The following is a 22,789-nucleotide window of genomic DNA, read 5'->3' as shown; positions in this document are numbered from 1 at the left end:
GTGTCAGTCCTGATAAGTGACCCACAGTCGCACAGGCTGCAGCATGCCGAAACCTGACTCTTTTTTTATGCAGCACCGCCTTAGCCCGTTTGAAGCCAGCTCTCCTCCTTGCCACCTCCGCGCTCCAATCCTGGTAAACTCGGATCACCGCGTTCTCCCATCTACTGCTCCGCACCTTCTTGGCCCATCTCAGCACACTTTCTTTGTCCGCGAAGTGATGGAACCTTGCCACTATCGCCCTTGGCGGCTCATCGGCCTTGGGTCTCCTCGCCAGGACCCGGTGGGCCCCTTCCAGCTCCAGGGGGCTCAGCGAATGGAGCATCATACTCACGTACACCCCGGCATCAGCTCCCTCCACTCCTTCGGGAAGACCCAGAATCCAGAGGTTCTTCCTCCTCGACCTGTTCTCCAGGACCTCAATTCTCTCGGCCCACCTCCTGTGCACCGCCTCGTGCGCCTCCATTTTTACCGCCAGGCCCAGGATCTCGTCCTCGTTGGTATTCACTTTATCATTCACCTCACGAAGCTCCACCGCCTGGGTCTTCTGGGTCTCCCTCAGCCCCTCAATCGCCAACAGCATTGGCGCCAGCACTTCCTTTTTCAGCTCCTCCACACATCACTTGAGGAACTCCTGCTGGTGTGGCCCCCACGCTGCTCGCACTCCGCCCTCCGCCATCTTGCTTTTTTCCCCTCATTTTGGTCTCTGCTCCAGGGCCTCTTTTCTCATCGTTCCACCGCTGATCTCTGCCACATATTGTAAGGGGGAACCTTACTGCACCTTCCCACACGGGATTGATTCAAAAAAAGCTCCGTTGGGGCTCCTCTGGAGAGCCCGAAAGTCCGTTGTCGCAGGAGCTGCCAAAACGTGCGGCTTAGCTCCGTATCGCCGCAACCGGAAGTCCCCTCTGTTGAAATCATGTCCACAGCAACCAGGTCGTCGATGCATATTTCATTAACTAAGTTATCTGGTCCCTGTTTCGTCAACTGTTAGACATGAGAGACATCACCTAGCAAAGTGATTTGTCCCAGTAACCTCATAATTTAACCTGTACATGCATTGATGAACAGCTAGATGTCAAATTTGAGACTCTTCAGCTGGTTGGCAGCCTTCACATCAGCCTGGTATAGGGCAGTACCATAGAAGCACAGGTTGGAGCACTTGTCGATTATATGCACCATGGTTTGCACTCGGCACAGTTGCAAAGGGATGAGCTATGGTGTTGCCAACGGAAGAGGTTGTTGCAGCAGGGACCCTGGACCAATTCCAAGGTGAAACCTATTCAGTTTGATCGACTCGCTGCACGGGAGATCAAAGCCTAGGTTTTCCAGGGACCTAGGTTCAATTCCGGCCTCAGGTAACTGTGGAGTTTGCACTTTCTCCCCATGTCACTACCCCTCGGCAGCTCTACCCTCTCCCTTAGCTCCTCCAGACTGATGAACCCTTCCTCCAAATACAAATCCCTCACCTTGACCAGCCCCACTTCCCTCCACCTCCTATATACACTATCCATCCCCCCCAGCTCAAACCCATGATTCTCGCACAGCGGCGTTAGCACCGACATCCTTTCCATCCTAAAATTCCTCCTCAGCGGATTCCATATCTTCACCGTGGACTGCACCATTGGGCTCCCTGAATACCTATTCACAGCCATTGGCAATGCTGCCATCGCCATAGCCCTCAAACTAGACCCCTTACAAGATTCCTCCTCCACCCTAACCCACTCTACCCCTTCTGCTTCCCACCACCGCCGCACATCGTCCCACATTCGCCGCCGAATAATAATAAAGCAAGTTCGGCAATGCCAACCCCCCATACTGCCTCAGCCTCTGTGTCAGAGTCCTCCCCACCCTCAGCACCTTCCCCGCCCATACAAATTTTGAGATGATCGTGTGCACATTCCGAAAAAAGGCCTTTGGTATAAAGATCGGGAGAGCCCGAAAGATAAACAAGAACCTCAGCAGAATATTCATTTTCACCACTTGGACCCTCCCTGCCAACGTTAAGTGCAGTGTATCCCACCTCCTAAGATCCTCCCTGGCCTCCTCCACCAGCTTTGTTAAGTTCCACTTATGGAGTCCCGTCCATTCCCTCACTACCTGAATGCCCAAATACCTAAACCTATCCCTCGTTACCGTAAATGTCATCCCCCCCTAAATTAGCCCACTGTGCCAGCTCACTCACCGGGAATACCTCGCTTTTTCCTTCATTCAGCTTGTACCCCGAGGACCCTCCAAACCATTTCTTTGTTCTTTGTTCTTTTAACAGGTCCATAATCCTTCCCATTCTCTCCAACGGATCAAAAACAGCAAGAGGACATCGGCATAGAGCGACACCCGATGCTCCCTCTGTCCCCTCATTATCCCGCGTCACTCCGCCGACCCCCTGAGAGCCATCGCCAGTGTTTGATCTTTTGCAATCACCCCGGGACACAGTCCTCCATCCTCCCCGCCAACAGCTTAGCCAATACCTTCACATCCGTGTTCCACCGGATCCTTCCCTTTTTTGGGGATTAGTGCGACTACTGCCTGCGTCATTGTCTCCGGCAACTCCCCCTTCTCCAGTGCTTCATTAAACGCCCCCAACATATGTGGTGCCATGTTCGCCGCAAATTCCTTATAAAATTCCACCAGGTACCCATCCGGAATAGGAGGCCTTCCCCGACTTCATACCCCTGATATTATCCAGCATCTCCCTCAACCCCACGGGCTCCTCCAACACCTGCCTCTTTGCTTCCTCCACCTGGGGAAATTCCAGCTCATCCAGAAACCACCCATGTCCTCCTCCTCTCCCCCAGGATCCGCCTCATAAAGTCCCTGGTAATACTCTCTAAATGCCTCACTTATCTTCCCTGGCTCCGACACCACATCCTCAGCCCCAGTCCGTATCTTATATTTCCCTGCTCGCAGCCTGCTTCCGCAGCTGCTGCGCAAACATATGGCTCGCCTTATCCCCAGACTCATATTGCACGCCTCGTGCCCTACCACCCTCCCCGTTGTCAGCCTGTCAAACTGCCCCTGCAACTTTTTCCTCCTCGCCAATCCCTCCACGGTGAGCACCCTAGAATATTCCCTGTCCACCTCCACTATCTCGCTCGCCAGATGGTCATGTTCCACCCTCCTTTCCTTATCCGCACGAACCGTAAACAAAATGATTTCTCCCCGGGCCACTGCCTTCAGTGCTTCCCAACACCTCCGCATTCTGATTCAACTCCACATAATCCTTAATCGCCGACCGCACCTTATCACAAAAACCTCCATCGGCCAACAACCCTGAGTCAAACCTCCACGCCGGCCTCTGCTATCACAGTTCTATCCATGATAGAACCTTATAACAGATTTTTCCAATGACACATGGATGGAATTAGTCTTTTTACATTACCATACCCTGTGATCCCGCCATTGAAAACAAAAGGAACTGCAACTTTCAAATAGCCTGACAGCTGACCTCAATGTCACCCAACATTGGATATCAACTCAATAATCATCAAGTGTCATAGTTTGCTCTGATTAGACTTATCTAGATTCATTCTAAGGCTAGTCCAAAATCACAGTCTGCATTTCTTTGCATGGAACCACTCAGGAACTGCCTCAGTCTTAGCGATTTCTCTGAGAGTGCTAGTGGCAAGGAGACCTAGTAAGGCATACAAGGATTTGGCATTTTAACCTGCTTCACTTCATATTTTAAGTGTATCATTAGTTCTTGGAATAAAAAATATTCCTCTAAACTTTCCCATTTAAGAATGTAATGAAGGATTCCTCAGAGCTGTTATTATTCTAACTTGTGTCTGATGATAATGTTTACTCTTGGCAGGGTATAATAACACTGATCTTCCTGATTGTAAAGGATATATTTCAACTCATTTACTACTATAGCTTCAGTTATTGGTTCTTTATGGGACTGTCTGTTATTTGCCAAATCTACCTACGCTGGAAGCAGCCAGACAGACCTAGACCTTTCAAGGTAAGGTGTACAAACATTTGAAATAAAATTCACAGTTCAGAAAGTTTATCCAGTAATAAGTGTGTTTTGCAGACCCAAGACATTCATAATCTTCTTTTGAACAAAGAGAACAAAGAAAGGTACAGCACAGGAACAGGCCCTTCGGCCCTCCAAGCCTGTGCCGATCATGATGCCCTAACTGCAAAAACCTTCTGCCCTTACTTGGTCCATATCCCTTTTTTTCCTCGCTATTCATATATCCATCCAGGTGCCGCTTAAATGTTGGTAATGTGCCTGCTTCCACCACATCCTCTGGCAGCATGTTCCAGACAGCCAGCACGCTCTGGTGAAACTCTTACCCCACACATTTCCCCTAAACTTTCCACCTTGAACCTTGAACCTGTGCCCCCTTGTAATTGACACTTCCACCCTTGGAGAAAGTCTCTGACTATCCACCCTGTCTGTGCCCATCCAGATGCTTCCTAAATGCTTTTTAGACCTCTATCAGGCCTCCCCTCAGCCTCCATCTTTCTAGTGAAAACAATCCTTGTTTATTCAACCTCTCCTCATAACCAACACCCTCGAGACCAGGCAACATCCTGATGAACCTTCTTTGTACTCTCTCCAAAGCTTCCAAATCTTTCTGATAATGTGACCAGAACTGCAAGAAATACTCCAAATGCAGCCTAACCCAGATTTTATACAGCTGCAACATGATTTACCAACTCCTGTACTCAGTGCCCCGGCTGATGAAGGCAAGCATGCCATATGCCTTCTTAATCACCTTGGCCATCTGTGTTGCCACTTTTAGGGAACAGTGGATCTGCACACCCAGATTCCTCTGTATGTTATTGTTTTTTCAAATATAATTTGGAATACGCAATTATTTTTTTCCAATTAAGGGGCAATTTAGTGTGGCCAATCCACTTAACCTGCACATCTTTGGGTTGTGGGGTGAAACCCACACAGACACGGGGAGAATATGCAAACTCAGACAGGCACTGGCCTGGGGCCACAATCAAACCTGGGTCCTCAGCGCCGTAGGCAGCAGTGCTCACCACTGTGCCACCGTGCCACCCTATCTATATCCTGTTGTATCCTCTGACAATCCTCGGCACTAGCAGCAACTCCGCCAATCTTTGTGTCATCCGCAAACTTAGTAATCTGACCACCCACATTTTCCTCCAGATCATTTATATATAACAAAGAACAAAGAAAAGTACAGCACAGGACCAGGCCCTTCAGCCCTCCAAGCCTGTGCCGACCATGCTGCTCGTCTAAACTAACATCTTCTACATTTCCTGGGTCCGTATCCCTCTATTCCCATCCTATTCATATATTTGTCAAGATGCCCCTTAAATGTCATTATCATCACTGCTTCCACCACCTCCTCCGGCAGCGAGTTCCAGGCACCCACTACTCTCTGTGTAAAAAACTTGCCTCATACATCTCCTCTAAACCTTGCCCCTCGCACCTTAAACCTATGCCCCCTAGTAATTGACCCTTCTACCCTGGGAAAAAGCCTCTGACTATCCACTCTGTCTATGCGCCTCATAATTTTGTAGACCTCTATCAGGTCACCCCTCAACCTCCGTTATTCCAGTGAGAACAAACCGAGTTTATTCAACCGCACCTCATAGCTAATGCCCTCCATACCAGGCGACATCCTGCTAAATCTCTTCTGCACCCTCTCTGAAGCCTCCACATCCTTCTGGTACTGTGGCAACCAGAATTGAACACTATACTCCAAGTGTGGCCTAACTAAGGTTCTATACAGCTGCAACATGACTTACCAATTCTTATCTCAATGCCCCGGCCAATGAAGGCAAGCATGCCGTATGCCTTCTTGACTACCTTCTCCACCTGTGTTGCCCCTTTCAGTGACCTGTGGACCTGTACTCCTAGATCTCTCTGACTTTCAATACTCTTGAGGGTTCTACCATTCACTGTATAGTCCCTACCTGCATTAGACCTTCCAAAATGCATTACCTCACATTTGTCCGGATTAAACTCCATCTGCCATCTCTCCGCCCAAATCTCCAAAAGATCTAAATCCTGCTGTATCCTCTGACAGTCCTCATCGCTATCTGCAATTCCACCAACCTTTGTGTCGTCTGCAAACTTACTAATCAGACCAGTTACATTTTCCTCCAAATCATTTATATATACTACGAACAGCAAAGGTCCCAGCACTGATCCGTGCGGAACACCACTAGTCACAGTCCACCAATCAGAAAAGCACCCTTCCATTGCCACTCTCTGCCTTCTATGACCTAGCCAGTTCTGTATCCACCTTGCCAGCTCACCCCTGATCCCATGTGACTTCACCTTTTGTACCAGTCTACCATGAGGGACCTGGTCAAAGGCCTTACTGAAGTCCATATAGCCAACATCCACTGCCCTACCTGCATCAATCATCTTTGTGACCTCTTCGAAAAACTCTATCAAGTTAGTGAGACACAACCTCCCCTTCACAAAGCCATGCAGCCTCTCACTAATACGTCCATTTGCTTCCAAATGGGAGTAGATCCTGTCTCGAAGAATTCTCTCCGGTAATTTCCCTACCACTGACGTAAGGCTCACCAGCCTGTAGTTCCCTGGATTATCCTTGCTACCCTTCTTAAACAAAGGAACAACATTGGCTATTCTCCAGTCCTCCGGGACATCACCTGAAGACAGTGAGGATCCAAAGATTTCTGTCAAGGCCTCAGCAATTTCCTCCCTAGCCTCCTTCAGTATTCTGGGATAGATCCCATCAGGCCCTGGGGACTTATCTACCTTAATATTTTCCAAGACGCCAAACACCTCATCTTTTTGGATCTCAATGTGACCCAGGCTATCTACACACCCTTCTCCAGACTCAACATCCACCAATTCCTTCTCTTTGGTGAATACTGATGCAAAGTATTCATTTAGTACCTCACCCATTCCCTCTGGCTCCACACATAGATTCCCTTGCCTATCCTTCAGTGGGCCAACCCTTTCCCTGGTTACCCTCTTGCTTTTTATGTACGTGTAAAAAGCCTTGGGATTTTCCTTAACCCTGTTTGCCAATGACTTTTCGTGACCCCTTCTAGTCCTCCTGACTCCTTGCTTAAGTTCCTTCCTACTTTCCTTATATTCCACACAGGCTACGTCTGTTCCCAGCCTTCTAGCCCTGACAAATGCCTCCTTTTTCTTTTTGACGAGGCCTGCAATATCTCTCGTTATCCAAGGTTCCCGAAATTTGCCGTATTTATCCTTCTTCCGCACAGGAACATGCCAGTCCTGAATTCCTTTCAACTGACATTTGAAAGCCTCCCACATGTCAGATGTTGATTTACCCTCAAACATCCACCCCCAATCTAGGTTCTTCAGTTCCCGACTAATATTGTTATAATTAGCCTTCCCCCAATTTAGCACATTCACTCTTGGACCATTCTTATCCTTGTTCACCAGCATTTCAAAACTTACTGAATTGTGGTCACTGTTCCCGAAATGCTCCCCTACTGAAACTTCTGCCACCTGGCCGGACTCATTCCCCAATACCAGGTCCAGTACGGTCCCTTCCCTAGTTGGACTATCGACATATTGTTTTAAGAAACCTTCCTGGATGCTCCTTACAAACTCTGCCCTGTCTAAGCCCCTAGCACTAAGTGAGTCCCAGTCAATATTGGGGAAGTTGAAGTCTCCCATCACAACAACCCTGTTGTATTTACTTGTTTCCAAAATCTTTCTACCTATCTGCTCCTCTATCTCCCGCTGGCTGTTGGGAGGCCTGTAGTAAACCCCGAACATTGTGACTACACCCTTCTTATTCCTGATCTCTACCCATATAGCCTCGCTGCCCTCTGAGGTGTCCTTCCGTAGTACAGCTGTGATATTCTCCCTAACCAGTAGCGAAACTCCGCCACCCCTTTTATATCCCCCGCTATCCCGCCTGAAACATCCAAATCCTGGAACGTTTAGCTGCCAATCCTGTCTTTCCCTCAACCGGGTCTCTGTAATGGCAACAACATCATAGTTCCAAGTACTAATCCAAGCTCTAATTCCATCTGCCTTCCCCGTAATACTTCTTGCATTAAAACATATGCACTTCAGGCCACCAGACCCGCTGTTTTCAGCAACATCTTCCTGTCTGCTCTTCCTCAGAGCCATACTGGTCCTATTCCCTAGTTCTCCCTCAATGCGTTCACCTTCTGACCTATTGCTCCGGTACCCAACCCCCTGCCATACTAGTTTAAACCCTCCCGTGTGATACGAGCAAACCTCGCGGCCAGGATATTTATGCCTCTCCAGTTTAGATGCAACCCGTCCTTCTTATACAGGTCACACCTGCCCCAGAAGAGCTCCCTGTGGTCCAGATAACGGAAACCCTCCCTCCTACACCAGCTGTTTAGCCACGTGTTTAACTGCTCTATCTTCCTATTTCTAGCCTCACTGGGACGTGGCACAAGGAGTAATCCTGTCTTTTAACTTTCTGCCTAGCTCCCTGAAATCCTGCTGCAGGACCTCATGCCCCTTCCTGCCTATGTCATTGGTACCAATATGTACAATAACCTCTGCCTGTTTGCCCTCCCCCTTCAGGATGCCCGCTACCCGTTTGGAGACATCCTGGACTCTGGCACCAGGGAGGCAACATACCATCCTGGAGTCTCTTTCACGACCACAGAAGCGCCTATCTGTGCGCCTGACTATAGAGTCCCCTATGACTATTGCTCTTCTGTGCTTTGACCCTCCCTGCTGAACATCAGAGCCAGTTGTGGTGCCACTGCTCTGGCTGCTGCTGTTTTCCCCTGATAGGCTATCCCCCCCAACAGTATCCAAAGGGGTATACCTGTTCGAGAGGGGGACAACCACAGAGGATTCCTGCACTGACTGCCTGCCCCTTCTGGTGGTCACCCATTTCTCTGCCTGCACCTTGGGTGTGACCACATTTATATAACTGCTATCTATGACGCTTTCCGCCACCTGCATGCTCCTAAGTGCATCCAACTGCTGCTCCAACCGAACCATGCGGTCTGTGAGGAGCTCTAGTTGGGTGCACTTTCTCCAGATGAAGCCATCAGGGATGCCGGAAGCCTCCTGGACCTGCCACATCTCACAGTCAGAGCACTGCACCCCTCTAATTGACATTGCGTTAATTAATTAGTAAGTTAAATTTTTTTTTAAATTTGTTTTTAAAGTTACTGTTAACTATATGTTTCCTAGCACTAGATTTCTACTATAAATGTGAAAGCTATATACAGTACTCTCCGATCTCTGGCTTAGATACCCCTCTGAATTATAATTAAGTAATTATGTTTAATTAGTTTAACAATGTTTAATTTTTAAATTTAGTGTAGATTCCCAACCAGCCAATCAGGTCACAGTGTTACTGTGATGTCACTTCAGTTTCCCCCCCACACACAATTTGTAAAGGTAATAAAAATAAAAATAAAAATCAGTTACCTTCCCAGGTTCTCAGATGCACTCTGGTTCTCTCCCTGCAGATTAAAAGTTACAGGCCAGAAGAAAGAAAACAAAACAATAGGGAAAAAGCACCTCCTGCCACTCTGCAGGAATTACCTCACTGCACCAAATTACCAAGTTCCAATTCCCACTCTGGATGTGTCTCATTCAGGCTGTGTCTCCTTGACCTGCGCAAAGCTACTACAAATTACAGAGGTCCCAGCACTCATCCCTGCAGAACACCACTAGCTACAGATCTCCATTCGGAAAAACACCCTTTCACTGCTACTCTCTGCCGTCTCTAACCAAGCCAGTTCTGCATCCATCTAGCCAGCCCACCCCAAATCCCATGTAATTTTAGTTTTTGTACCAGTCTGCCATGTGAGACCTTGGCAAACGCCTTACTAAAGTCCATATAAACGATATCCACAGCCCTTCCCTCATCAATTTTCTTTGTTACCTCTTTGAAAAACTCAATCAAGTTGGTGAGACATGACCTTCCCTGTGCAAAACCATGCTGCCTGTCACTAACTAGTCCATTTTCCTCCAAATGTGCATATATCCTGTCCCTCGGTAACTTTTCCAAAAGCTTCCCCACCACTGATGTCAGGCTCACCGGCCTATAATTTGCTGGGTTATCCCTGCTTCCTTTCTTAAACAAGGGAACAACATTGGCTAATCTCCAGTCCTCTGGACCTCGCCTTTAGTCAAAGAGGATATCTGTTTAGGCCCCAGCTATTTCTCCCCTTGCTTCCCGCAGTAACCTGGGATAGATTCCATCCGGCCCTAGGGACCTTAATGCAATTTAGGATACTCAACACTTCCTCCTTTTATATATTGATGTTCTCAAGAGTGTTTGCACACCTATCCCTAACCTCAACATCCGTCATGTCCTTCTCCTTGGTGAATACCGATACAAAGTATGCATTAAGGATTTCACCATTTCTTGTGGTTCCCCGCATAACTTTCCTCCATTGTCTTTGAGTGGACCTACTCTTTTTCTTGCCACTCTCTTGATCCTAATGTATGCATTAAAAACTTTGGGATTTTCCTTGACCAGTGCTAAAGACACTTCATGGCCTCTTTTGGCCCCCCTAATTGCACGTTTAAGTTCCTTTCTACTTTCACTGTAGTCCTCAAGGGCTTAATCAGTTTTTGGATGCCTAGACCTATCGTATGCTTCTTTTTTCCTTTTGACTAAACTTACAATTTCCCTTGTCGTCCATGGTTCCCGAATCCTGCCATTTCTATCCTTCATTTTTGTGGGGACATTCCTGTCGTGCACTTCAATCAACTGGCCTTTGAAAGCCTCCCAAATGTCAGATGTGGATTTGCCCTCAAATAGCCGCTCCCAATACACATTCCCCAGTTCCTATCTAATTTGGATGTAATTGGCCCTCGCCCACTTAAGCATCCTCACCCGAGTGCCACTCAAGTCCTTATCCATGACTAACCAAAATGTTATGGAATTATGGTCGCCAATCCGAAAAATGCTCCCTCACTGAAACATCAATCACCTGGCCTAGCTCATTCCCCAATACCAAGAATAGTATGGCCCCCTCCCTGGTTGTATTGTCAACATACTGTATCAAAAAGCCCTCCTCGGCACATCTAACAAATTGCTGTCCATCTGAGCCCCTGTGACCAAGATATTCCTAATCTTCTTTTGTGCAGAGCTCACCAATGTTAGAATTGACCTCTGCTGGATAAGAGAAAAATCAATGCCCACTGAACTCTGCTGGAAAATGTATCTGTGAGTGTCAGGTGACAACAGTGTTAGGCTTGACTGTCATACCCCTGCACGAAAGCATGTAGACACTGCTGGTCAAGGCTTCTAGCATGCTCAAGTTTATGTAGAATCATGTGCAAATAAGGAGTAAATGACTGGAGAGAGAGGCTATGATGAGGAGACTATGGTTGCAAAAGGTTGTTGGAGATGTGGCAAAGTAGTAATGTCACTGCACTTGTATTTAAAATATTTTTATTGGTATTTTCCAATTTTTACAAAGTAACAGCCCAAGTGTATCTGGTATTTATAAATAAGTTTTTTTCTTATTTACAATGATTTTTACATGAGGTCCCCCCTCTCTGCCTACCCCTCTGCCCTCCAGCCATACCACCACCTCACCACCCCCCCCCCCCCCCCCCCCAACTTTCCTTCATTGGTAGTTTAGTTTCCCTCTTAGTGTTGCTGCCTGCCCTGGGCGTCATGTACTGAGCTCCACTTCTTTCTGTCAGGGCTTTGTTTTTTATTGTTGAGAGGTGGGGGGGGGGGGGGGGGGGGGGGGGGGGCTGTGTGGCCCCTCCCCTTGGCCCCGTGCTTCATTCTGTGCTTCCCTTTGGGTCCCTTCCCTCCCCTCCACACTCTGCCACTTTCCCTTGTGTGTGTTGTCCCTTGACTTCCTCCGTCTTCCCCACCCCCACCCCCTTTTCCTAATTGCTGTTGGCCTCGAACAGGTCTTGGAACAGCCTGATGAATAGCCCCATGCTTTGTGGAAGCCCTTGTCCAAACCTCGGATGGTGTACTTGATCTTCTCCAAGAAATTCCGTCAGGTCTGCCAGCCAGTCTGCAGCTTTGGGTGGTGCTGCTGATCGCCAGCCAGGATTCTCCAGCGTGCGATTAGGGAAGCAAAAGCCAGGGCATCGGCCCTCTTCCCCATATGAAGTTCTGGCTTGTCTAATACCCCGAAGACTGCCACTCTCGGGCACGGCTCCACCCTCTCTCCCCCAACCTTGGACATTGCCTAGAAGAAGGCTGTCCAGAACCCAACAAATCTGGGTCAAACCCAGAACGTGTGGGCGTGGTTGGCCGGGTCTCCCTGGCACCATTCATATTTGTCCTCACCACCAGGAAGAGCTTGCTAATCCGGTTTGAATTAGGTGAGCTCTGTGCACCACTTTGAACTGCATGAGGCTTAGCCTAGCACAAGAGGTGGAGTTGGCCCTACTCAGTGCTTCGCTCCAGAGTTCCCAACACACTTCCGTCCCCAATTCGTCCTTCCATTTCCGGTTGGCTTTGTCCAGTGGTAGTCTTGCCTTATCCAGCACCATCCAGAGATGTTCCCACAGTTCCCCCCCCTCCCCTCCTTACTGTCTGTGTTTATTAGTTCCTCCAGTAGAGTGTCTCTTGGGGCCATGGGGTATCTTGCTGTCTCCTTGCGGAATAAGTGTTTAATTTGGAGGTTCCTGAGTTCCTGTCCCGTTGGCAGGTCCAAGTCCTCCGTCAGCTCGTCCAAGGTTGCGGATCTGTCCCCTATGTAAAAGTCCCTAACCGCTGGTGTCCCCCCCATCCTGTCTCCATCTTTTAAAGGTGGTGTCCGGCATGGTTGGCGGGAATTTGCGGTTACCACAGATGGGGGCCATGGGACATCTCAGTTACACTGAAATGCTGCCTCATTTGATTCCACGTTTTCAGGGTGGCTACCACCACTGGGCTGGATGTGTACTTTGATGGGGGGCATGGGAGCATTGCCATGGTGAGGGCTTGGAGGTTTGTTCCCTTGCAAGAGGATTCCTCCAGCCTCACCCATTCCATGTTTGGTTTTCGTATCCGTCCCATCACCCTCTCAGCTGTGGCTGCCCAGTGGTAATACTGTAGATTCCGCAGGGCCAGAATGCCATGTTTTTCCTCCTTTGCAGTGTCGACTTAGGGATCCCCCCCCCCAATAAGCGGCATAATCATTTTGTCTACTGTCATGAGAGTGTCACTTTAAGAAATGTTTGTCTGCTCAAGTGGGTGCAGCGATGTCAGGAGTGTGGGTGGAGCTGAGCTCTGGCTCTGCTTTTTAGTTTCGTTTTGAGGAAAAGCTTGGTTGTGTCAGAGATTTTTGGTTTTGTTTTAGTGTTAGAGCTGAAGCCAGCCAAAGAAGGTGTAATTTCGGTCTCTCTGCCATCTAAAGACTATCTCTAGATCATTTGGTGAATTCAGAGTGTTAACTGCTCGCAGTAGAGAATTTAAACCTGGTGTGCTTCTGTAAAAAGGATTTTTTGTCTTATGGATGTTAAAAGGACAGTTTAAGGATTACTTAATGTTGTATTCTTTGGGGGGTGTATTTGAATTGATGGTTGCTAAGATGTTCATTGTGTGTTTTAAAAAGGTTAACTGAGTTCATAGAATTGTTTTGCTTTAAAAATTACTTTAAAATTTTTGCTGCATCACATCTGTCGAGTGGGCCGTGTGCTCCCCATACCACAATCTAGTAAAAGTCGTGGGTCAGGTGAATTCCATGATACATTTTGGGGTTCTCTAAACTCTGGCCCATAACATTACTTTGTGGAAATAGGCCTTGGGGATGAAGCTTGATATGGATCTAAACAGGAAGAGGAACCTCGGCAGTATATTCATTTTGATCGTCTGCACTTTCCCCACCAGGGAAAGCGGGAGTGCATCCGATCTCTGTAGGTCGTTTTTAACTTCTTCCGTCAGACTGGTCAGATTCCACTTGTTAATCTGTGTCCAGTCATGGGCTATCTGGATCCCCAGTTTTGGACTAGTTTGAATGGTAGTCCCTCCAGCTCTGTCCCTCCTGTTCGGGTCCACCAGGAATGCATCGCTCTTGCCTAGGTTGAGGTTGTAGCCCGAGAAGGCTCCGAACTCTTCTAAAAGTTGCATGATTGATTTCAGGCCGTTCTGTGGGTTCGAGACATAGAGGAGCAGGTCATCCGCATAGAACGACACTCTGTGCTCTCTGCCTCCTCTTTGTACACCCTTCCAACTTTTTGCATCTCGCAGAGTGATCACCAGGAGTTCGATTGCCAGGGCAAACAAGAGCGGGGTCAGTGGGCATCCCTGCCTTGTGCCTCTGTGCAGCTGGAAGTATTCAGAGCTGGTGGTGTTGGTCCGAACGCTCACCTTGGGGGCGTTGTACCCACGAGGTGAACCTCATCCCTAGCCCAAATCGCTCCAGTACCTCAATGAGGTATTTCCACTCGACTGTCAAAGGCCATTTCTGCATCCAGGGAGACAATCACCTCTGGTGTTCTCTCCCCGGTTGGGGTCATTATTACATTCACCGGCCAATGTAATAAGGGTAGCTGCCTACCCTTGACAAATTCCGTCTGGTCCTCTGCGACCACTTCCGGTACGCAGCTCTCCAGTCTCTTGGCCAGGACGTTCGTGAGTATCTTGGCGTCTACATTAAGCAGCAAAATGAGTCTGTATGATCTGCATTCCATCGGGTCCTTGTCTTTTTTGGGTATCAGCGATATTGTAGCCTGTATTAGCGTAAGAGGCAGGGTGCCGCTTGCTAGCGAGTCTGAGAACATATCCCGTAGGTGTGGGGCCAGGGCTGGTGCAAATATTTTATAGATGTCTGCCGGGAATCCGTCGGGTCCTGGCACCTTCCCCACTTGCATGGAGCTGATGCTCTCCATGATCTCTCCCGGTCCTTTTGTTGCTTCCAGTTCCCCCGTCTATCGTTCCCCACAACTGGCATGTCCGGTCCATCGAGGAACCATTTCATCTCTACGTCCCCGTTGGGGGTTCGGAGGTGTATAGCCCTCGGTAGAAGGTCTTGAATGCTCGGTTGACCTCTTTTTGCTTGGTTACCAGTCTGCTTCTGCTATCCTTCACCTGCGCTATCTCCCTGGTGGCTGCCTGCTTTTTCAGCTAGTGAGCCAGCAGGCGGCCAGCCTTTCCTTCGTAGAAGGTGTTAGTAGAAGGTCCCCCATGTCTGGTGGAGTTGGTGCACTGCTTTCCTGAAAGATAGCAGGTTAAAGTCCATCTGCAGCGTTTTCCTCTCCGCCAGCAGCTATACAGTCGGGGCCTCGGAGTTGTTTCTGTTGACCTCCAGAATGGAGTCGATCAGTTGTTGCCTGGCCACCCTCGCTTCCCTGTTCCTAACTGCCTTGTAGGCTATAATCTCTCCCCTAATCACCACCTTCAGTGCCTCCCAGAACGTGGAAGGTGAGACTTCCTCGTTCTGGTTATTTCTAACATACGCGCCTATGGCTTGTGATATTTTCTGGCAGAAGAACTTATCGACCCATAGCTCCATGTCCAATCTCCACATAGGGCTCTGGGCACAGCTCGTCTCCAACCTCACATCCATGTAAGGTGGAGCGTGGTCAGAGATAACTATTGCGGAGTATCCCGCTCTTACTGTTCCCGAAAGCACTGCTTTCCCTACTGCAAAGAAGTCTATCCTTGAGTATTGTGGTGAATGTATTCACCATAATGCATGACACTGTAACCATTGTATCCACCTAATGTAACCTTTGACCTGGAAATGGTGATACGAGCTGCTTCCAGGTACTGTACTGTAACCCCGGTGGGCTCCACCTCTGGCTCCGCCCTCACCGGGGCCATATATATAACCTGGCCACTTGCGTGTGGCACTCATCTGCACAACCGACTCTGGCTAGGCAAGTTCACAACTAATAAAACCTTATGTTCACTCGCTCTCTCGGCCTCTTGGTGAATTGAAGGTAGATCAATTTATTAGTCGTCGACAGAACCATGGAAGCTGCTCTAAAGCCAGATAGCCTCGAACTCGACGCCCATGTGTCCGAAGCCAAGGACATATTTGAACATTGGCTTCGATGCTTCGAGGCCAACATCGACTCCTCCACAACGGCTCCCTCGGAGACCCTCAAACTGCGACTCCTCCACGCTCGGGTGAGCCATCGAATCTCGATAATGAATGAGAAAGCGGCCACGTACGAGGAGGCGGTCGCAACCCTCAAGGCGCACTTCGTGAAGCCTGTAAATGAGGTATTCACTAGACACCTCCTCACTACTCGGCGTCAACGCGCCAGAGAATCGCTGGATGAGTATCTGGAAACCCTGACTCTACTCGCGAGGAACTGCAGCTATCGGGATGTGACGGCGGAGGGGCATATGAACTCACAGATCCGGGACACCTACGTGGCGGGGGTCCGCTCGAACTATATCAGGCAGCGTCTGCTGGAAAGCGGGACCTCCGACCTGCGGGACACGGTAAAGCTAGCTACCTCGCTAGAGGTGGCGTACCAGAACCTTAGCGCGTTCCCAGCGGGCCCGATGAACCGCTCGTGGACACTAGCATCGCGGCCCCCATCGGACCCGCCTACGTCGCAGGCCTGCGCCGCACGTCTGCCAACACAGCCCGGAGAACCGCAATGCTACTTCTGCAGCCAGGGCAAACACCCCCGGCAGCGTTGCCCAGCCCGCTCAGCGACGTGTAGCGACTGCGGGAAAAAGGGACACTACGCGAGAGTCTGTCTGGGCCGACCTAAGGCCCAGAAATCGAAAACGCACCAGGCCCGATCTATGGACTCGCAACCCCACAGACCCCGCAATATGGCTGTGTGCCTGCCCGGTAAGCCCTCTCCAGATGCGTCATCGGCATCGTGCGTATCGTGGGGGCCGCCATCTTGGCCGCCGGCCCCGACACCGACCGACACGTGCGACTCATGGGGGCCGCCATCTTGGCCGCTGGCCCCGACCGACACGTGCGACAAACAGGGGGCGGCCATCTTGGTCGCCATCTTCGATCCCATCTGACACGTGCGACACATGGTGGCCGCCATCTTGTGACTCCACCGACCACACAGGCTACCCGCAGCTGGGCACGGTGACCCCCGACCAGTCGCAGCCAAAACCGCTAAAGAACTCCATGATGGTCGTCAGGGTCAACGGGCACGAGACCCCCTGCCTCTTCGATTCCGGGAGCACGGAGAGCTTTGTCCACCCCGACACGGTAAGGCACTACTCCCTTCACACCTACCCCGTCTCACAAACAATCTCCCTTGCCTCCGGGTCTCATTCGGTCCAGATCCGGGGGTACTGTATCGCCAATCTCGCGATGCAGGGCGTGGAATATACCCGCTTTAAGCTCTACGTCCTCCTCCACCTCTGCGCCCCCCTACTGCTCGGATTGGATTTTCAGTGTAATCATTGAAGCCTGATCCTACAGTTCGGCGGACCCTTGCCCCCCCTCACAGTATGCAGCCTCGCGACCCTCAAGGTCTCCCCCCCCCTTCACTCTTTGCGAATCTCACTCCTGACTGTAAGCCCATTGCCACCAGGAGCAGGCGGTACAGCTCGCTAGACATGGTATTTATCAAGTCAGAGGTCCAATGACTGTTGAGTGAATCATAGAATCATAGAATTTACAGTGCAGAAGGAGGCCATTCAGCCCATCGAGTGAAGGGATCATATAGGCCAGCAACAGCCCCTGGAGAGCGCAAGTGGTGGTCGTCCGGACCGGGGAAAAGAACGATGAGACCAGAACGATGATTAAGAGAACGATGGACCATAAGGTAGACAAGTACGGTTTGCGGGCGACATACCTGTCCCTGAACAACATGACTATCAGCGGCCATGAACAGCAGGACCATGACGTCAACCTTCAGAGGTTCGTCCAGGCCGCTCAATCTTACATACAACAAAGAAAACTATGACTTCCGGTTGCGGCGATGCGGAGCTAAGCCGCACGATTCGGCAGCTCCCGCGATTACGGACTTTCGGGCTCTCCAGAAGAGCCCCAACGGGAATTGTTTGAAGACGTCCCGTGTGGGAAGGTGAGAACAAGGTCCCCCTTCACTGTTTATGGAACGGACAAGAAGTGAAACGGCTAAAAAAGCGGCGTTGGAGCAGCGAGGGAAGCGAGGGAAGAAAAGCAAGATGGCGGCGTCCGGAGATAAAGTGGAAGGTGGGCCGGAGCTGCAAGAGTTTATCAAGCGCTGTTTTGAGGAGCTGCGGAAAGAGATGCTGGCGCCAATGCTGTCAGCGATTGAAGGATTAGGGATGACCTAGAAGGCCCACGAGGTAAAGATCCAGGAGCTGCAGAAAAAAGTCATTGAGAACGAGGATGAGATCTTGGGCGCGGTGAAGTTGGAGAGGCACGAGGCGCTGCACAAAGGGTGGGCGGAAAGATTCGAAGACCTGGAGAACAGGTCGAGGAGAAAGAATCTTTGGATCCTGGGTCTTCCTGAAGAAGTGTAGGGGGCCGATGCCGGGGCATATGTGAGCACGATGCTCGAGCCTCTGGAGCTGGATGGGGCACATCGGGTGCTGGCGAGGAGGCCCACGGCTAACGAGCCGCCACGGGCGATTGTGGTGAGGTTTCACCAATTCACGGACAGAGAGAGGGTCTTGAAATGGGCCAAGAAAGAGCGGAGCAGCAGCTGGGAGAATCCGGAGATCCGAATCTACCCGAACTAGAGCACGGATGTGGCAAAGAAGAGAGCGGGTTTCAACCGGGCCAAGGCGGTGCTGCATCGGAAGGGAGTGAGATTCGGAATGCTGCAGCCAGCGCGATTGTGGGTCACATTCAAGGATCAACATCACTATTTTGAAACGCCTGAGGACGCTTGGACCTTTATCCAAACTGAAAAGTTGGACTCAAACTGAGAGTTTGTGAGGGTGGGGGGGATGGTCGATGTTTGTTGTACACAGAGTTTTAATCACGCGCAGGAAATGTTCCACGGGTTGGGTGATGGATGGGGGTGGGGATGGGGAAAGGGATCGGGTGAGAAGACTGTGCGAGAAGGTGGGCGCCGGTGCTGGAGGGAGGGGAGGCTTGGGGATGGGGGAAATGAGATAAGGCGAGCTGCGCCAGAGGGGGCGGGGCAGGCTTAGGAAAGCGCGGGCTTTTTCCCACGCTAGGGAAAGACGGAGTGGGGGGGGGAATGGAGGAGCGCACACTGATTGTTGGGGAGGGGAGATTCCCACACGGGGGGGGGGTCAATGAGACGGCGGGGGAAGCCGGGGTCAGCTGACGTACGGGAGTGTTATGGAGGGAGCAAAAGAGCTAGACATGGGTCTCGCGGGGGGGGAGGGGGGAAATAGGGTTGCTGCTGCACTGGCCGAGGGGGAATTGGACACAGAAGAGGTGGGTGGGGCGGGGGTCCCCCGTCTGGGGGACTGGAGGGTGAGGGCGGCGCGGGCACGGGACTGGCCTAGAAAAGGTGATGGCTAGTCATCGGGGGGGGGGGGGGGGGCAATATCCGGCTGATAACGTGGAATGCGAGGGGCCTGAATGGGCCGATAAAGAGGGCCCGAGTGTTCGCACACTTAAAGGGACTGAAGGCAGACGTGGTCATGCTCCAGGAGACACATTTGAAGGTGGCAGACCAGGTCAGGTTAAGAAAGGGTTGGGTACGACAGGTATTCCACTCGGGGCTGGATGCGAAGAACAGAGGGGTGGCAATATTGGTGGGGAAGCGGGTGTCGTTTGAGGCCAAGAATATTGTAGTGGACAATGGAGGTCGATACGTGATGGTGAGCGGTAAGTTGCAGGGGACGTGGGTGGTATTGGTAAATGTATACGCCCCGAACTGGGGTGATGCTGGACTCATGACGCGTATGTTGGGGCGCATTCCGGACCTGGAGGTAGGAAGCTTGATAATGGGTGGGGATTTCAACACGGTGTTGGACTAGCACTGGATCGTTCCAGATCTAGGACCGGAAAGAGGCCGGCTGCGGCCAAGGTGCTTAGGGAGTTTATGGACCAGATGGGGGGAGTGGATCCGAGGAGGTTTGCCAGGCCGCAGGCCAGGGAATTTTCCTTTTTCTCCCACGTGCACAAAGCCTACTCCCGGATAGATTTTTTTGTTCTGGGCAGGGCGCTGATCCCGAAAGTGGAGGGAACGGAGTATTCGGCCATAGCCATTTCAGATCACGCCCCGCACTGGGTGGAACTGGAGTTGGGAGAGGAGAGGGACCAATGCCCATTGTGGCAGTTGGATGTGGGACTGCTGGCAGATGAGGTGGTGTGCGGGAGGGTGAGGGGGTGCATTGAAAGGTACTTGGAGGCCAACGACAACGGGGAGGTGCAGGTGGGGGTGGTATGGGAGGCGCTGAAGGCGGTGGTCAGGGGAGAGTTCATCTCCATCAGGGCTCATAGGGAGAAGATAGAGGGCAGGGAAAGGGAGAGATTAGTGGGGGAGATTTTAAGAGTGGACAGGAGATACGCAGAGGCTCCTGAAGAGGGACTACTTAGGGAAAGGCGAAATCTCCAGACGGAGTTCGACCTGTTGACCACAGGGAAGGCAGAGGCACAGTGGAGGAAAGCGCAGGGGGCGACGTATGAGTATGGGGAGAAGGCGAGCCGGATGCTGGCACACCAGCTCCGTAAGAGGATGGCAGCGAGGGAGATAGGTGGAGTCAAGGATGGAAAGGGAGCTACGGTGCGGAGTGCGATGAAAGCGAATGAGGCATTCAAGGCCTTCTATGAGGACCTGTACAGATCTCAGCCCCCAGCGGGGGAAGAGGGGATGCGACGATTCTTGGACCAACTGAGGTTCCCGAGGGTGGAGGAGCAGGAGGTGGCTGGTTTGGGGGCTGCAATTGGGTTGGAGGAGCTGATCAAAGGTCTGGGGGGTATGCAGGCAGGGAAGGCCCCGGAACCAGATGGGTTCCCGGTTGAGTTATATAGGAAATACGTAGACCTGTTAGCCCCGTTGCTAGTGAGGACTTTTAATAAGGCAAGGGAGGGAGGGACCCTGCCCCCGACAATGTCGGAGGCGACGATCTCTCTGATCCTGAAGCGGGACAAGGACCCACTGCAATGTGGATCGTACAGGCCGATCTCGCTCCTCAACGTGGATGCTAAGTTGCAGGCAAAAGTGCTGGCTACGAGGATCGAGGACTGTGTCCCGGAGGTGATTCACGAGGACCAGACGGGATTTGTAAAGGGCAGGCAGCTAAACACCAATGTGCGGCGGCTCCTGAACGTGATAATGATGCCATCGGTGCAGGGAGAGGCGGAGATAGTGGCGGCTATGGACGCGGAGAAGGCCTTTGACCGAGTAGAGTGGGAGTACCTCTGGGAAGTGCTGCGGAGGTTTGGATTCGGGGGAGGGTTTATTAGCTGGGTTAAGCTGCTATACAGAGCCCCTGTGGCGAGTGTGGTTACAAATCGGCGGAGGTCGGAGTATTTTTCGGCTGTATCGTGGGACGAGGCAGGGGTGCCCCCTGTCCCCCCTGTTGTTTGCATTAGCAATTGAACCCTTGGCCATGTCGTTGAGGGAGTCTAGGAAATGGAGGGGGGTGGTCCGAGGGGGAGAGGAGCATCGAGTGTCGCTTTATGCAGACGACCTGTTGTTGTATGTGGCGGATCCAGTGGAGGGGATGGTGGAGGTCATGCAGACTCTAAGGGAGTTTGGGGATTTTTCGGGCTATAAGCTTAATGTAGGGAAGAGTGAGCTTTTTGTAGTACAGTCAGGAGACCAGGAAAGGGGGATAGACGATCTACCGTTGAGGAGGGCGGAAAGGAGCTTTCGGTACTTGGGGATCCAAATAGCTAGGAGTTGGGGGGCCCTACATAAACTTAATCTGACGAGGCTGGTGGAGCAGATGGAGGAGGACTTCAAACGATGGGACATGTTGCCGCTCTCGCTAGCGGGTAGAGTGCAGTCGGTCAAAATGGTGGTCCTCCCAAGGTTTCTTTTTGTGATCCAGTGCCTTCCAATTGTAATCACCAAGGCCTTTTTTCAGAGGGTAGGCAGGAGTATTATGGGGTTTGTGTGGGCGAATAAGACCCCGAGGGTAAGGAGGGGGTTTCTGGAGCGCAGTAGGGACAGTTGCCGAATCTGGGTGGCTACTACTGGGCAGACAATGTGGCGGTGATCCGTAAGTGGGTGATGGAGGGAGAAGGTGCGGCATGGAAGAGGTTGGAGATGGCGTCCTGCAAAGGAACGAGCCTGGGGGCGCTGGTGACGGCACCGCTGCCGCTCTCGCCGACAAGGTACACCACGTGTTCGGTGGTGGCGGCAACGCTAAAGATCTGGGGCCAGTGGAGACGGCACAGGGGTGCAATGGGAGCCTCGGTGTAGACCCCGATCAGGGGTAACCATCGGTTTGTCCCAGGGAGGATGGACGGGGGGTTTCAGAGCTGGCATCTGGCAGGGATTAGAAGGGGGACCTGTTCATTGATGGGACGTTTGCGAGCCTAGGAGCACTGGAGGAGAAGTTTGGGCTACCCCCGGGAAATGCTTTCAGGGACATGCAGGTGAGGGCGTTTGTGAGGCGACAGGTGAGGGAATTCCCGTTGCTCCCGGCACAGGAGATTCAAGACAGGGTGATCTCGGGTGTATGGGTCGGGGAGGGCAAGGTGTCGGCGATATACCAGGAGATGAAAGAAGAGAGGGAGGCTTTGGTAGAGGAGCTGAAAGGTAAATGGGAAGAGGAGCTGGGGGAGGAGATTGAGGAGGGGCTGTGGGCTGATGCTCCAAGTAGGGTTAATTCCTCTTCCTCGTGTGCCAGGCTTAGCCTGGTACAGTTTAGGGTAGTGCACAGAGCGCATATGACGGGGGCGAGGCTGAGTAGGTTCTTTGGGGTGGAGGACAGATGTGAGAGGTGCTCAGGAAGCCCGGCGAACCATGTCCATATGTTTTGGTCAAGCCCGGCACTGGAGGGATTCTGGAGGGGAGTTGCAGTATCTAAGGTGGTGAAAGTCCGGGTCAAGCCAAGCTGGGGGCTAGCACTATTTGGAG

At 51.3% G+C, this 22,789-nt stretch overlaps 1 protein-coding gene across 1 annotated transcript in view; it reads left to right on the top strand.

The window, feature by feature from the left end:
- The window catches only part of LOC140430237 (Y+L amino acid transporter 2-like), a 322,420-nt gene that overhangs the window by 284,898 nt on the left and 14,733 nt on the right, over positions 1-22,789 (top strand). The window contains exon 7 of the mRNA XM_072517666.1: positions 3,812-3,961. Coding sequence (XP_072373767.1) covers positions 3,812-3,961 — 150 coding nt within the window. The remainder of the gene's footprint in view (positions 1-3,811; positions 3,962-22,789) is intronic.

Source organism: Scyliorhinus torazame, chromosome 10 (genome assembly GCF_047496885.1).
Source record: "Scyliorhinus torazame isolate Kashiwa2021f chromosome 10, sScyTor2.1, whole genome shotgun sequence".
Classification (NCBI taxonomy): Eukaryota; Metazoa; Chordata; class Chondrichthyes; order Carcharhiniformes; family Scyliorhinidae; genus Scyliorhinus; species Scyliorhinus torazame.
The sequence above is the reverse complement of the archived record's forward strand: the minus strand, read 5'-3'. Positions and strand labels throughout refer to the sequence as shown.